The 16,817-nt window shown below is 35.5% G+C and overlaps 1 protein-coding gene and 1 long non-coding RNA gene across 5 annotated transcripts in view; one reads left to right on the forward strand and one right to left on the reverse strand.

Annotated features, from left to right (window-relative positions):
- LOC128242639 (zinc finger protein 62 homolog) overlaps positions 1 to 13,385 on the reverse strand; it is a 32,503-nt gene extending 19,118 nt beyond the window's left edge. For 3 of the 4 annotated variants that reach the window (XM_052959886.1, XM_052959878.1, XM_052959899.1), the window contains exons 1-9: positions 13,302 to 13,385; positions 10,149 to 10,251; positions 8,206 to 8,368; positions 7,861 to 7,953; positions 7,277 to 7,396; positions 6,823 to 6,913; positions 5,281 to 5,348; positions 4,384 to 4,468; positions 3,492 to 3,636 (exon numbers count right to left, since the gene is read on the reverse strand). In XM_052959886.1, the coding sequence (XP_052815846.1) occupies positions 3,492 to 3,636; positions 4,384 to 4,468; positions 5,281 to 5,348; positions 6,823 to 6,913; positions 7,277 to 7,396; positions 7,861 to 7,953; positions 8,206 to 8,368; positions 10,149 to 10,235 (852 nt within the window). In that variant the 5' untranslated portion in view covers positions 10,236 to 10,251; positions 13,302 to 13,385. Of the gene's footprint in view, positions 1 to 228; positions 2,241 to 3,491; positions 3,637 to 4,383; positions 4,469 to 5,280; positions 5,349 to 6,822; positions 6,914 to 7,276; positions 7,397 to 7,860; positions 7,954 to 8,205; positions 8,369 to 10,148; positions 10,252 to 13,301 lie in introns of those variants that run through there. The other variant, XM_052959892.1, reaches the window with a different exon arrangement.
- LOC128242665 (uncharacterized) lies at positions 10,837 to 12,782 on the forward strand. Its single transcript, XR_008262660.1, has 4 exons — positions 10,837 to 10,891; positions 11,204 to 11,330; positions 12,242 to 12,326; positions 12,428 to 12,782. It is a non-coding gene; the product is annotated as an uncharacterized LOC128242665 (long non-coding RNA).
- Positions 13,386 to 16,817: the final 3,432 nt, after the last annotated feature.

Genomic DNA, 16,817 nt, shown 5'->3' on the forward strand with positions numbered 1-16,817 from the left:
ATACAGAATGCACCCCCCGATTTACGGTATATCATATATATTCGAGGTCCAAACAAGAGCCAGATAATCTAACAGTGTTGCACTAGCTAATATATGACCACAAAGTTATCTTTTGTCTATTGAACTCATTAAAAAGAGTCATTATTATTGGACCAATCAAAATATTTTCGCTCACCTCTCGAGATAGAACCAAAACATTTACTGGTTTTATGCAATTTGCTACAGGTCTTTATTAACACAAACTTTATTTCCAAATTTTAATCAGAAGAAACACAACTTTACACAGAAAACTGCAAGATATGAAATCGTTTGAAAGTATAAATTAATAATTCAGAATTTCATTATATATCATTATTCTTAATAACCAACATTACATTTCAAAATATATCAAAAATGTCGTAAACCCCCCTAAACTTATTCTTTTTTAAGCAAGATGTTTACGGACTGTAAATACATTTTACATCCCATATAGATGAAGAGAACAATGCGTCAGGTTAAAAGTATTACAGTGCAATGTCAAAACCTACATAATAACTTATTCATTATTTAACAACTTTTTTCAAACTCTCTGCATCATCATCATTATCAACATTCAAGTTCAACAAAAACTACTGGGACATTTCCACTTCTCCAGTATCAGTTGACATCTGCTTGATGATAATAGACATGTTCCCATCCTGGGCAATCACATGCCCGTCCTGTATAGCCTGTTCTACGATTCTCGCAGCACTGTCCTGGTCCAAGGATGGATCCTCTGATGTGACATGGACCTGACCCCCCTCTCCCTGTGTGACAATTATCTGGCCGCTCGTAATGCGATTTAAGTCAGCCTGAGACATGACCATCTGACCAGAGACTCCATCCATGATCTCCCCCGACACCGAACTAATCTCCGGCCCGGTAAGCATTATGTGCCTCTCCGTACTTCCATCGGGCCTGGAGGTGACGACTATATGCTCGGTCTGTCCTTGCTGGATTTGCTGCATCCCTGCGCTTCCAGCCAGCTGCTCAAGATCCTCCCCATCTCCCTCACCTTCCATAATCTCATCCATCTGCTCATTCAAGCTGCCTGCACCTTCTTCAGTCCTCTCCTTCACAATCATGACAAGATTCTCCCCGGTCAGTGTTTCACCGTGGGTTTTGATCAAATGAACCTTCAGGGCAGTGTCATTGCTGTAGTTCTTGCCACACACTTTACAGACATGCTTCAGAATGCCATGCTCCGTCTCCATATGGTGCTTCAGTGAGTTCTCGTACGTGAATGCATTGCCACAGATATTGCATATGACCCCTTTGTAGTCACTATGAGCTCTGGAATGTCTTTCACAATTGGACTTCTTCAAAAACAGTTTACCGCACGTACCACAAGCATACTTTGTGCCAGGGGTAGACTTATGTCTAGGTGTGCTCGGTTCTTCAAGGTCATTAAGTCTTAACTCTTCCTCCAACTCCTCATCCCTCATGTACTGCCTTTTACGACCAAATGTGCTGTAGATGCTGACAATGGCTCCACAGGTGCATATCACATCCCGTTTCATTCTCATATCCACGCCAGTGCTCCAGGGGACTGACTCTACAACATATTCCTGACAACTATCACACCGCCGCGTGTGGACAGACAGCATGTGACTCTCCAGAGCATTATTGGACCAGAAGCCCTTTTCACATATTGCACACTTATGATTCTTAACTTTAAGGTGTACTCTGCGTATGTGCGACTTCAGGTTACTCTTACCCTGTACATACTGTCCGCAATGCTCACACTCCATCGGCATTCGCTCATACAAAGGTTTTTCGTACTTCTTTTTTGGTTTCACAGTGGATGTACTAGCTGGGGAAGGGGAGGGAGAGCTGTGCATGCCTACAGCCTGCTTCGGTGATGACGTGTAAGGCACAGCACCCGGCACATCATCATCAGCCACAGAACTTGCTACATCATCTTCAGCCTTGTCAGTATCTGCATCTCCAAAATCATCATCCTCATCAGCCATCAGATACTCTGTTTCAGAGTCTTCACGTTCCTCAGTCTTCACTTTTGGATGTGTAGAACTCCTTGTAGCAACAACAGCAGTAGAACCCTTAGTAGGAATGTTGATTTCCAACCTTTCATTGTCATCCAGACCGTCGGTGGTAGTGCCTTGTGTTGCCATTTTAAGAGATGCTGGTTTGTGGCATGATTCATCTCCACCAGTTAATTCAACTCTCACTTGACAATCTGCAGTCTCATTAGTCAATACCACCTAGAATAAAAAAATAATCAAATTTTATACCAACTGTAATGTAATGAAGCCATTCATTTAATAATCAGCAAACAATTTCAAAATATCACAGAAGTTTAAAAACTTAATGATAAAATACAATTTTAAATCTATTTCCATTTCAAACAATTCAGGAATATTGACATATGACATGTAAGATTCCTTTCTCAGGATGGTAAAATTTTCATACAGCTGTTTAAAAATGAAACCAAAACAGTATTTCAATGTTTGGAATCCTACATGACACATGTCAGGTCAAAGATATAAATCACACCTACCTGACAAAATAACCCATTTACTTCCAAGTCAGCCTTCGTTTAAACTTAAAAAATAAAAGCGCGTCAAATCTTCAAAGACATCATTCATCAAAATTAGTCTTTTGGATGAAAAAGCCTGAATTCATGTACTACTGCTTGGCATTACATTTTTAAACAAGCCCTGCTGTATAAGTTGCTTGCGGGCTTGTGCTAATTTCGACCACTTAGACATTATCATTGAGAAGCGTAAGGTAACTTTATCAACCTGAGAAAGGAATTATTACAATGGGAACATCATACACTTAGCCATCATAAACCCGACAAATTATAACACTAGTGCTAAACATACGAAAAACAACCTGTTGTATAAAACCGAGAATTTTAGCAAGACTGGAAAGCGTTTTACCAGAGCATGGCTTGCCCTTATTTCGACCACAGCACCACTTCAAACATTGACCAATAACTAGCTACTCCCATTCATTTTTTTAAATATTCAAGTGTATAAGTGAACATGAAGATATATAATACATGGGCAAATGGGTTTTTCCCAGCAGCTAGGGAAGATCAAAGACCGCAAACGATCATACAACACAGCAATCAAGCTTCTGCTAAACGGTGACTGCACAGACAGCTTATGTAGAAAACACTGCAAATGTTAAGTCTTTTTATTTAAAGCTTATGTTGCTGGTCTTTTCTTTTCAATGACAATCTGTGACCATCCTAACTGCTGGACTTTGATGTTCACTTGACCAAATTTATTTACAATCTTGAAATCAGAATGTTTCAGCCGAAGCTCAAATGAAAGAAGTCTAAATATTCTTCCATAAAATTTCCCCATAAGTTAAAAAACCATTCTCAGCAAATGTTACAATGTACTTCAAAACTATTCTCAATTTTTTTTTAAACATTTAAACCATTCACAAGTGGTCAACTGAACATCAGTTAAACAAAATGAGTCTCTGAATTCTGTACACACCTTGACCTGCTTCCTCTGGGCAACATTGGGGATATTCTCCAGCTGTTTGATGATGGAGGTGGCCAGGATCTCCATCTGCTCGGCCTGGGCCAGCGTGGTCTTCTGTACATCTATGTTCTTACCATCGCCAGTCTTGACCTGAACCCTGAATAACATGGTTATGTATAGATTTACATTATGATAGTTTATTTATATTATAGTTTTGGGAATTGGTTCCAGTTTGACAATCAATAATTTGTTCCATTCAAGTTATCGATTATAGATAGTACAATCCATTCAAGTTATCAATTATATATAGTACAATCAAGTTTTGACAAGAACTTAATTGCAGTTTTACTCTAGTGCAATAACTCGTAATCTTATTTATGATTATGGTATGTGTATGTTTGTGTTGGGGATTTTGGATTGGATGTGTCGCCCACTAGAACAGACATCGGAGTCAAACCAATTATAATATAACATTGTTAAAGGAACCTAACTTAAGTCAATTGAGTTACTAAGGCGATATATTGCACTACCAAATTTGACTCGAGATATTATGCCTGCAAACACTGTCACCAAGTTTCATCATGATTCAGTAATATCAACTTAAGGTCCACAAAGAAAGAAACATACCATATTTAAACACCAAAGGGGCATAACTCAAGTTGCTGATGCAACTTACCCTACTATTGAACTTGACCAAGACATTACAAACCACCCAAGGTCAAGAGATCAAGAACATTATGCATACAAAAAGTGTCACCAAGTTTCATTAGGATTGTTATTGTCGACACAATTTTGGCCACAATGCCCAAAACACATTTCAGACTTTACTTTTCATTTCTTTCCACAAGGTTAAAACACTAGTCAATGTTAAACCAAAGGTACTGTACAAATACTCAAAACTTACTTCTTCATAGCCCCTGCTTCTAAGTCAGTCAGCTGGTTGAGAATAAAACTTTCTGGTATTTCCTCATCCCCAGAGTCTTCCTTCTCTGTAAACAATTGGAAGACATTTTTAAATGAAGGTAAACTAGTTTTCAAGTAGGTTTTTAGCCATGTTTTGAAAAGGACAGGGGGCTGCAGAAAAAGGACAGGGTGCTAAGGGAGAAAAGGTGCACATCATGTCTGGCATTGAAGAATTTAGCATTATGAATCTCTCAAAAAAGTGGTAGTAATGACACTTAATTGATGTAATAGTATGTTTCTACTGCCAAATATGTCAAGTTTTTTATGAATTTAAAATAATAGTTTAAGTTTCTATCAAAACAAAAGAGTTTTTATTATCTTCAGCATTTAATTCTATGAAGGTAGGGGGAGTGTGCACATGCTGGTCTGCATGAGGGCGCTACCAACAAAGGACAGGGGGCAGCACCCTTCTATAATTTTTAGTTAAAACCCTATTTCAAATGATGTATTTTGTCTTTCACATGAAAATGATGATTTCATAAAACAAACAGCAAATGGCATTAACTGAACAGCCAAAATCAAAAATCTAAATAACATTAACAGCTGGCTGATTGTTCAGAACTTTAAGCTATCAAGGTGATAATCAACATTGTTGTCACATTTTATGTGACGAAAATGTGACGATGTGCTCATATGTATTTAAATAAAACAAGTACAGCTGAAACAGTTGTCCCAGCTCTTGTTAGAATTACTGCAGATCACAAGTTTATCAATAACACTTGCACAGCAGTAATGATTCCAAAATTAACAAAATTCTTAATAATCGGTCCAATATGTACAAGTTACATAGATAAATATTAACTTAACAATCAAACCATCAAAGGTGCAAGAGCATTACCTAGCTTGACTCGCTTTCTGGCACTCTTGATTCCCTCAAGGTATTTGTTGCTGACTTTCCTTCCGCTCCTTCAAAAGATTATCAATTTATGACAATCAGTTCCACAATTCATCACAGCAATATTGGTGACATGAAAGCTTGTCACTATTTCTTTTTAAAGCTGCACTATCACAGATTGATTGTTTTGACTTTTATTTTATTACTTGTCTCAGAATAAGCTGAATTTGGCATCAATGCCTTCAATTTAGTCATATCAGATAACTCAAAATATAGTAGATCACAAATGTTTAGAATTCTGCTGAAAAACTCTCTTTTTTCAAGTGTTTCAGCCATAAAACATCAATTTTTAAATGCAAGATTAAACACTGTGATGTGATCTTTTGATCAAGCAGCCTTATATCACTGGTTCCAGACATTTATGCAAAAATTGGCTCATTCAAACACAAAATATAAAAAAAGTCGTCATGACGGCCAATATGTGAGAGTGCAGCTTAAGTATGTCCCACTATGTAAGAAATACAATAACCGCGGTCGAAAATTAGCACAAGCCCTCCAGTGGTAAAATGCTTTTTGGACTTGCATAGATTCTGGACTTTAAATAGCAGAGATTGTTGACAATTTCTTATGTTCCATGTACTCAGGGTTGTCAATAAGTTTTTGTTGAACCGACTGAAACAGAAAAGTAGGCGGCCAGCTAAATCCCCCGTGGGCATGCCCCCCCCCCCTCCAAATTTTTACATATTTACTACCCTCTACTTCATAGATACGCAATTTTACTTATCTATCCATAACTTCATAGATACTGAGATCCACGCTTTATTGATAGCTTCATGGATACGTAATTCTACGTACTCGTAATGTAGGGTCATTTATTTTCATATCTGGTGCTTGTTTATTTGCTATAAATTCATTTCCATGAAGTAAAAACATCGATAAATACAATGCACTAAAAACAACAACACTATGTTACTATTTTAAGAATTTTGGAAAATTGCGAAATAAGGTCATTGGTATCAAAGATGCGTAAAATGTTGACTGCGCAGGTTTGTGGGCATTCCTGTCTCGTTTTCCTCAAGGAAATTTACACAATGCTGCCGAATCGTAAGATAATGATTAAGATTATCGAAAATTTTAAACCAGTCAAGGCGATGCTCTATATATCAAACAGAGATGTTATAGGCGAGAAGGGCCATTTTTAGCGGTATTATAAAGGAACATTTATTACCAAAAAACCTCGCGATCAAATTTTTTTCCTTCCGAATTTGAACTACCCTGAGTACTAGTGTAAGAATTAAGGCTTGTTCATTCAAAACTTTCATGTAGTTGCACTTTGAAGTTTGCGGTTGTCTGTTTATAGCGCAGTGACCCGGGTTCAATTTATGGCCTGGATGCATGTGAGTTTGGTTTGTAATCACCAAATGGGTTATCTCCGGTTATCCCAAGAACACAAGACCAGACTCTTGCACAACATCGTGCCAATGGGAGTGATTATTGTAAGTTGCAATAACTTGTTTCACAATCGTTGTAAATTTTTTAACTAACCTTGTAACTCCGGATGGTGTGTCAGGGGCCTTTCCTTTTTTGATAGACTCCAGCAATGCGTCAAACTTGGTACCACCACTGGAACCATCACCTGTATCATTGAAATAATTATTTTACAGTCACTGTATGAGAAAAAGTTCACTCAATATTTTAGATAATAGTCAGTTGTATAACAATTATCAAAGTATACTGGTATTTAAAAAAGTATCTTTACAGACTTAATTCAGTTTAAACAAGGGCTTTCACTCAGCTCTATATAATCAAGCTTTAGGGCTGTTCCACAAGGGGAATTTGTCAGAAAAAGGAATTTTGAAAAAAATAATATTCTTATTCTTATTCTACAGTCATTGCAACTACAGAATATTGCTGAATTTTAAGTTGAATAAAGGCAAGACACTACAAACCACAGAGTAAGCTCAGCTGTTATTTCAAAATGAATCTGCAAGCACATTACCTTTAGCTTTGTTCTGTGTAAGCTGAGAAGCCACAATGCGTCCAACAAGGCCTCCCAGTTCCTGCTCCGATATACCAACACTCATTTTCTTGGGAACAGTGATCTTCAATGTTGGGGCGTCTGAAATACAAGCCCATGATTATATCTTGCATAAAAAAAACAATGCGACTAACTAAGCCACTACATAACGCAGGGGCTGGCTTTTATGGTACTTTCAACATGCTTCACATCTAAGAGCCCTTTTTTCAAATAGTGATATTACCAAGAAGTAATTTGCCAAAAAAGACCTTATTAAGCTTTTTTGCAACATTTCAAATGAAATGGCAGACAAATTTATGAACAAATGCACTTTATTGAACTCATTTTTTCTTTTGATTGACTCCAGATTGTGAATTTTTGTTGGGAAATTGGGTAAATAAGATTAGGAAATTAGGAAAATAAGATACTTTTTGCCATAGGGAACATGACCGAATACTGGCTATAAATATTGCCAAAAAAAACAACCTGTTGTATAACATCTTATTTAGGAGTAAGAGTGCATCTTTAAGGTACTATTTGGCAATGATCTCAAATACACGAAATACCTGTTGAGGCTGAGGTGGCTGCTTTTGCTCTCCCCTTTGGTGTAGCAGCAATTTTCTTGGAGGAATACTGGGTTCCCACCGCTTTAGACTTTTCTGTAAAAAAGAAACATAGTCAACATTAGTGATACATGTACACTAAGTGGGTTTGATCCGAATATACATGATCAATTTTCAAATGCCAACAACTTGGCATATATTATTGACAGCATTTATTCACCTACATATTATATAGATCGGGTCCAGCAGCACTTAGGTTTGGAGAATATCTCTTTGGTGTTTAGAAGATTGTTAATCTACAGTAAATACATTTATATTCAGGGTCCAACAATTATCCTGACAACTCACTTTGTCCATTTGATTTACAGAAGGTGACAAAGTTATTGGTGAGCGACTTCTGTTCTGTAATGAAACAGTCCCCAAGCGGAGTTCCAAAATGTGTGGAAGTACCATCCTGAATGTTTACAGCCATCACTACCATCTCCTCGCCCTGTTCACGCATCTGAGTGATCTGAAGAAAAAATCAGGCCAAATAAAAATTTAAAATCATGACTTAGGAACAATAATTATTCGTAGATTTTAAATTAATCATTTAAAAATATATAATATATTTATATTACTTTAACTAGGGTATAAATTTCAAAAGCTCTGTTTAACAGGCCAAATTATTTTTAAAAGAAAGCAGTCTGTACGAAGTCATTATCACATTGCAGGACACGAGGTCCTGCAATACAGTCTACATTGGTTTGATCAAGTAAACATAGGTTAGTTAATAAAATTCACATGATACACGATTAACACATATTTATTTAATCATTTTGCCCCACAAATTATTGCCGGACACGCGGGCCTACAAAATAGCTGCTATTGTCGGGCAGACTGAGAAAGATATAGTAGACTCTACAGCAGTCATCAAAATTAGACTTTTGGATGAACAAGCCTGAATTCTTATACTATTGCATGGAATCGTATTTATGAACAAGCCCGGTTATATAAAATTCAGGAATTGAGCAAGCCCGGAAGACATTTTACCAGTGCAGGGCTTGCGGGCTTCTGCTTATTTCGACCACTGCTACAGCAGTCAATGCGAATGTCCGTCGAACAGTCGGTCATGCCCGGTAATTTTCAGGATGACCGGCTGAAATTTCTGTTTTTGTCGGACACAATGTCTGACGAAAATATTTCCAGTGAAAAGAAATCAAAACCGGACATTTATTGTCAGGAAATTTGATAAGTCCTGATGAAAAAAGCCACTTTTATTTCAGTGAGATTTGCATTTTACCTATTTTTATTCACTCTGACACATGTTTACGTTTGAGATAAAGCTAGCTCTGTTTAAATTACGCTCACATTCGAATACGACTAGCTCAGCATGAAAGCGAGAGCGTCGCTGTATTTCATTGGTTCACAGACATTTTCTAAGCCAAACGTTATTTTTATTACATATGCGTTCTGCTCTGTTTGTCTTTGTCAAAAACACCGAGGTCATGTCAATCGTATAAAAGGTTGTATTTTTCGAGCTATTATTAGTTATTTTAAAGTGTGTTTGTTTTTAATTTGTATTAATAAGCAAGTATTTTTTGTCATTAGCTTGTGTTATTTATTAAATCAAAAGGATCTTAATAGAAACAATCACGTTTTAGACGCAAGTGACAATTTCTTCAGACAAACTTTTTGACAGTTCTGAAATAATTATATTTTAGTGTTTTCTCAAACTACGATTACAATTAAGCATGTTTTTTTTTTAAATATTCTAAAGATGCTCAGCCAGGGCGTAAATTGCAAATTTCATCTGCAGGGCAAAAGAAAACACCCCCTGTAGACAAAAAGTTTGTTTCATCTTGGAAAGAAGGCAGGCCATGGCAGATCTGTTGGAGGATGAAATCAGCGACATGTTTGGGGAAACAGACTCAGAGGATAAGATTGCGGACTATCAAAGTGTTGAAGAAAATCTTTTGAAATTATGTGTATATGAAATAAATGAAATAATTTAGAATAGTCTATTAGTCTCTGTCACTGTTACTGCTATAAGCAATGCATTCAGTATTGTAAGAGTTAATTGTATTGGGTAGAAGTTGTCGGACCGGGTAAAAAATGTCGCGATAGGTTAAAAATGTTGCGACAGGTAAAAAGTTGTTGCGACAGGTAAAAATTTGGTCCTTGTCTGTCCCAATGTCCTATGAGCTAGAAAAAGTTTTCGCATTGACTGCTACAGTGCAATTAAATTACATTCATTACACTGACAAATTATCATTTTTATTCTAAATGCCTGATCAAATAATAAGACTTACCAGATCCTTCATCTGTCTCTTCAGCACATATTTCACAGCCAACGTGAACTCCTCAGTCTCCTCGATGTCTCTTTCTTCAGCAGCCATCTTGCCTGTTCAATATCTGGGAAATAAAAACACAAGTAAGTTTGACTATAAAGGACAACGTGCCTTGACTGCTCAAGTTCAGTAGTATACTTTAATTTAAGCGCCTCTGTTAGCGTCAACCGCGCATGTGCAAAGCCAATTATTGCGCAATCGGTGTTTTCGCTAAAACCTGACCCGGAAATTTAGCATATTTTATACGCGTCAATGGGAAGAAAAGAAAGGTTAACCAAATGAAATATTAGCATAAATGGGTGGGATTAAGTCCAAATATGGCGTATATGACCTACATATTATATAAATGCTGATTTTTAGTAGGGAGAATAAGGTTTGAAAACTAAACAAATCGCGATTTTGTTGAAAACGGCCATATACGCGGATCTTTCTGTGGTTTAAATGAAGTTTGATCATTATTCTAAATAAAATGGGTAACATTTACACCGTATTTAACCGTAATATATGTGAATTTAGGTTATTTTCAATATTGGTGCGCGACCGCGAGGGGAGTTAAGAATGGATAAAATTACCTCCCCTGCCAATCGAGCACTTGCTAATGTGGACGTTTCCGGAACGATTGCAAACAAAAATTAATGCGTATTACTTAGTAATTGCAACAGCGATTTGTATCTGGTAGATGACAATATTGCCGTTTGGTGCAGGTTGGTTATATTGAGTTATTGCATGTATGCATTTATTGAATCTTATTTGTTTGTCTGATAAATTGATGCATTTTTGTGATATCCATTTCGTACTGTACTCAAAATCGTTCGTACTTTTCATACATTTTTTTTGCAATCGATGTTAAATATATAATCTAAAAAAAGCAAAACTAATTTTAGGCAAGGCTTTCTTCTCATTTATCATGCACAAATATTGGTTCCAGTGTCAAACCTGAAAATAATGTGTATAACTGAGTTAACAAATGGTTTTGTTAAAAAAAATAAGTGCATTTGTATTCAATTCATTTTCAGAAGAAACTCACTGACTCCGTGACAGAGTGTGTCCGCCTCGGGCTGGTTCAACTTTGATTTGAGTTTTATTATGAGTGACCGAGACCTATTCACAACTGATATCAGTGGTTCCCAGCTTTGGAGAATGGTATAATGTTAAATATGACAGTGATGATGCTATTTATGCATATAACTTATGTCAGGATTACAAACAAGGTGATTTTAGAATAATTGTGCTATTTATAAAAGATCAGCTTAAGCAGTATTTAAAGTTCAATGAAGATTACTTGAGCTTTTCAGATATTGACATAGAAACTGGTGTTGGCATAATCCACATTATTTACATGTAAGACACATTTAACAGTGCACATGTTCCAGTTGAAATCCTCTGTGTCTGAGGGAGAGTGTTAACTTTCCATTAACATTTATTATTTTCAGGTGCCAGTTTAACACTCATCTCATCCCTCATCAATCATGTTTCATTGTTAAGTTAATACTATTAAAAGGCACTCATGTTTCATTGTTAAGTTAATACTTTTAAAAGGCACTCATGTTTCATTGTTAAGTTAATACTAAAAGCATTCATGTTTCATTGTTAAGTTAATACTAAAAGCATTCATGTTTCATTGTTAAGTTAATACTAAAAGCATTCATGTTTCATTGTTAAGTTAATACTAAAAGCATGTAGCATGTTGTTAAGTTTAGATGCTTTATAATGTTAACAAATGTTGCTTGCCTAGAACAGTAGATTAGTTTCCGAGTTTTAGTTAAGAAAAGTTAATTATTTTTTAATAAAACATAAGGCAGTTTTTTACATACTAAATGACAAATATCACATTCCATTCTTTGGTTCTAAAGCTAATAATGCTTGCTATTTCGGTTTGGGGTAACTTCATAGCTTCTAACCTGACATTATATCATTCTTGCAGTGCATTATCATTTCATAATTGAGAAACTAACCTGTTTAATATGTATTTTTATAAAACTAATGTAAAATATAATGTGATGAACATTTTTTCCCATATAAATGTCTTATATGTATGTTTTGCCTATTTTCAGGTATTTCTGTCTTGGCGCGGCGCACTTCGATTCATCTTAGCAGCATACTAAGAAGTTGCCTGGTCCAATACAAGATACGGGATAGGTCAGTTTAATATGTATTTATATAAAAGTAATGTAAAATATAATGTGATAAACATTTTTCCCCATATTAATGTCTTATATGTATGTTTTGCCTATTTTCAGGTATTTCTGTCTTGGCGCGGCGCACTTCGATTCATCTTAGCAGCATACTAAGAAGTTGCTTGGTCCAATACAAGATACAGGATAGGTTAGTGATGGTTATAGAAGCAGTCAGGAGTGAATTGTGCACTGGAAAAACATTCTAGAGTGGAATAAAAAACTTGGGTCAGCTTTTTGTAAAAAGTGAAAAAAGTGACTTTCCGAATGTTGATTTTTTGCATAATCTGGAGTTGTTAAATTCTATGTGCTTTGACATAACATATTAAAAGTATACATTTTTGTTATAAGTATGGTTATATCTATCTGAAACAGTAAGGTTTAAGCTGGATTTGATTTTTTTTAAAAATCACTGATTGTTGCTACCTCTGTTAAAAAACAGTAATTTGATCACATGTTCTCATATCTTTCATGGCCCATGGAGTCATATATGTTCTTGTGGTACTAGGGCTTTAAATAAGTTGCCATTAGTGCTTATTTCCCTTAATACAAGGCAATAACACCCCAAACCCGGCATTATTTTTTTCTTACATTGAGTACACGAGTTCCTTCCCTTGGAATGTTATCATCAATTTAAAAGAAACAATGATATTGCATTTAAGTCGATGCAACGTGTACAAATGTGTAGTATAGCTAATAAATAGAATCAATAAACAAAATACGTTGTACACTGTTTAAAAAAGGTCAGTCGCACATCAATACAAGGAAAGAAAATATGGCGGACATTACAACATTACTTCGAAGAAAATGGCGGATATCAAGGCACATACAAATAATAAAGAATATGGCCAATAAACAGACTTTGAGCTGGCATGTATCTAATTCGCAATCAACAAAAAACATCAACAAATATAAAGGCAAAATATTTTTGAAGACATACCTTGACTTATTTACAAATTTTCACTTTACTTTCTTTGGCGTCTACTCTAATCGTTTGGCTTGTAGCGACCTTTGGCGCCCTCTATGTCGCTTGTGGGCGATTCAAACACAACCCTATTGCACAATCGCGCCAAATTTTACTATTCATATAAACTGGTAAAACTGATATTTTAATATTTAACCTCGGTCACAATACAAAACTAAAAAATAAAATTAAGGTTATTATTTGAAATAGGGTATTTATGGGCGCAAGAAGGCTTTTAAAAATATTGGCTTTGTTTAGTAGGGCATCGTATTTAATTTGTGCATGCTTGTTTATGGAATGCGTTTAACAGATAAACCAGGTTTGAAGATATTGGTTGCTAATGCGCTTACCGACATCGGTATATTGCACTATTTCAAATTATGTCTAAATACCCGTCATTTGATGAAATTAAGTTTATGTTTCATAAAATAAGGTGATTCAAAATAAAACTGTGTAGTACATTCATCGTTTATCAAATTAAAATAATGCTGGAGTATTATATTTAAATGTCCTGTTATCAATAATGTATCTCCCAGTTGATTTGGCTTGTTACACTCTATAATCAATTCCAGTGGTAAACTTTACATAAGACTTTACTTGGTACATGTACGTCTGAAACATCCACCTACTCGTTAACAATCAATATTGAGAGATTATCGTGCACTTTTGGATATCGCCAAAAATGATGCTGGACAAAAGGAAGAGGATAAGAAACACATGAATTTATATTAGTTCAAAGCGTTCAAGTTCGGGTAGATTACTATCTATGTATTTTCACAGAAAAAAAGTATCGCTGAAACACAGTTCATACTATACAATACTTTTGTAAAGCGTGTTTGCTTCCCGCGTCTATAATTATAGATACAAACAACAGCTGACTTGCTGACTTGAAAACTGGTATACTCCATCAGTAAACCCCCTTCTAGCTGACCGTTCCAATACGTAGATAGTAGAAGACGACATTATGAATATTGTTAAGGATAATCGAATGTCGGCGCACGTGTGTTCTTTCTCCTTCTGTTTCTTCCAAGTGAAGGTCAATGATCGTTTCCAAAAAAATGTACATGTCGCTGAATGATCTACGCTTGTCTGGTAGAGGTCGCCGGCCTGTTATTAATCAGTGCAACTCAGTGTGACAGCTTCAAGTGTGTTTGCACTTGTGATGGTAACCTGTAGCTTATTCTAAGCCCGTAAAGTATGGGGATATAAAGTAAGGAGTTATTGAAGATCGTTGATCCAGTTGTATATTGTTTGAATCTGGCCAGCCATTTTTCCCGGTTGGAGAAGCGAATCCTGGATCCATATCAACAGCAGGGTGCTGGACGTTGAAAAATGAAATTCAGCCTTGTCGTGTATCAACCAAGATTTTTCAACACATTTGTGACACAGTCACGCCCGTTATTATCTCAATGTTTTCGACACACATGGTTGTTTTTGTTGGACTTGTACGAATCGATTGATGACTTTTTGGTCACCTGTGTTAGTCAAACGCCGTGGAACCCTTTTTCATTTGTCTTTGCCAAATGTTTTTTTCCAAGTTTACTCGGCCAAAGTACGGGTTATAGTCCACAGCCTGAATGTGGCCATGATTGTTTGCGAAACCTAGCTCTTATTTGTGCATACATTAATGTCTTGGCATTTCTCAAAATTGATTAACAACTTCAACATTGATTACCACACGTCAGGTCCTTCAACCAGCCTATTGAGTCTTTCTCTGACTTTATCTCTGTGTTTTACAGTCCGTTATCACCTTATACACGTGTGTCTGAAGTATGGTAACTGTACTGTATAGGCATGTCTTTGCTACAGACTAGAAAGACAGGGGAACAATCATTACCTAGATGCATTTCTGACATGTCAGTGACACCATATTAGCCTAAGACAACTTCACACACTCTAGAACTTTTTCTGGAACTAATGAAGGAACAAATCCACCCGAAAGGGTTTATAAACGAAGTGACACCCCGTCGAATGCTTAATAAACGTCTAGTATCCGTATGTATTTTTTTTCATTATGTGTCTCTTTTTCGGTGTCTTTTTCCTCGACATTGTGCCTTTAAACACTATCTTAGTTAAATTGCTGGCTACCATGTATTTGTATTTTCCGGAATTATATACAATGTACATAAATTTGTTACATAGCTTGTCTTCAGATGAGGCTCATGAACATGTGCATTTTATCCTGTTCGTAAGATCTCCCCTTTCAACAACGTAAATAATGTAAAATAACACATGAATATATATATATATATATATATATATATATATATATATATATATATATATATATATATATATATATATATATATATATATATATATATATATATATATATATATATTCATGTCTTATTTTATATGTATATATATATATATATTCATGTCTTATTTTACATTATTTACGTTGTAGAAAGGGGAGATCTTACGAACAGGATAAAATGCACATGTTCATGAGCCTCATCTGAAGACAAGCTATGTAAGAAATTTATGTACATTGTATATAATTCCGGCATAACGTCATCGTTGATTAATAAAAAAAAACTCTATTAATCTACATGTTTTTTGTTTCGTCAGTTCACTACTGAAGTTGGTTGTTTGATGTTAGTATTTTTTCACTGCTGCGTTGTGGGTATTCTGAGTAGATATTTTTTCTTCATAAATAGTGCTCAACTATTTAATATTACAACAACTTTCATTTATGTAACTATGTCTGAAATACTATTGCTTAGTCAAAAGACCGATGTAATTGTAATCAACTTTGCTGTTGTGTATTTGGAATTTTAAACAAATCTATATAATTGTTTAATTTGTGGCGGCCAATCGTAACGGAATGGGCTGTTGACCAACAACACCATTTCTCAATTTGTGCAGTTTGGGCAATCGTTGTCAATCTCCTACACCATGATCTTCTCCCTGACAAGCAGCATATAGATATCTGCCACCATGAGCGACTATTGCTGGAGTTCAGCGATATAAAATATAAACAAATATATGTAATTTTTTCTTCTGTCTTTATTTGATAATTGTTATCAAATTTCAACTTTTCTTGCATTAAGTTTAGATAAAAAAAAAGAGTTAAGAAAAGATCGTTTACAATCTTTGCCGATTTGATATTTTAAGTATTTTTAGATATGATCATGTGATTTGCATGTGGCATCGTATATTATATATTTTTATATGTATAATGATATGTTTTCAAGTAAAACTCTTAGCATTTCACATATTGTTTTTTAACAATACCAATTGGAATGAATGGTCATATTTTAGTGTCCAAGCTATGGGACCTTTGGCTGAGACACGGAGTATTGCGAGATCGATAGATTTGCCTCCAACTGAGACACTTAGGTATCTTTGAGATGGGAGGATACCTTAAGATTGTCCTTTAACGTATTTATTCAATGTTCTTTTTATAGTTTGCCGCAATGTTTCACGAAAAAGAACATTAAACTATGTGTGTGTGTGTGTGTGTTATTGTTTTTAATGAGCACGTTT

Source organism: Mya arenaria, chromosome 2 (assembly GCF_026914265.1).
Source record: "Mya arenaria isolate MELC-2E11 chromosome 2, ASM2691426v1".
NCBI lineage: Eukaryota > Metazoa > Mollusca > Bivalvia > Myida > Myidae > Mya > Mya arenaria.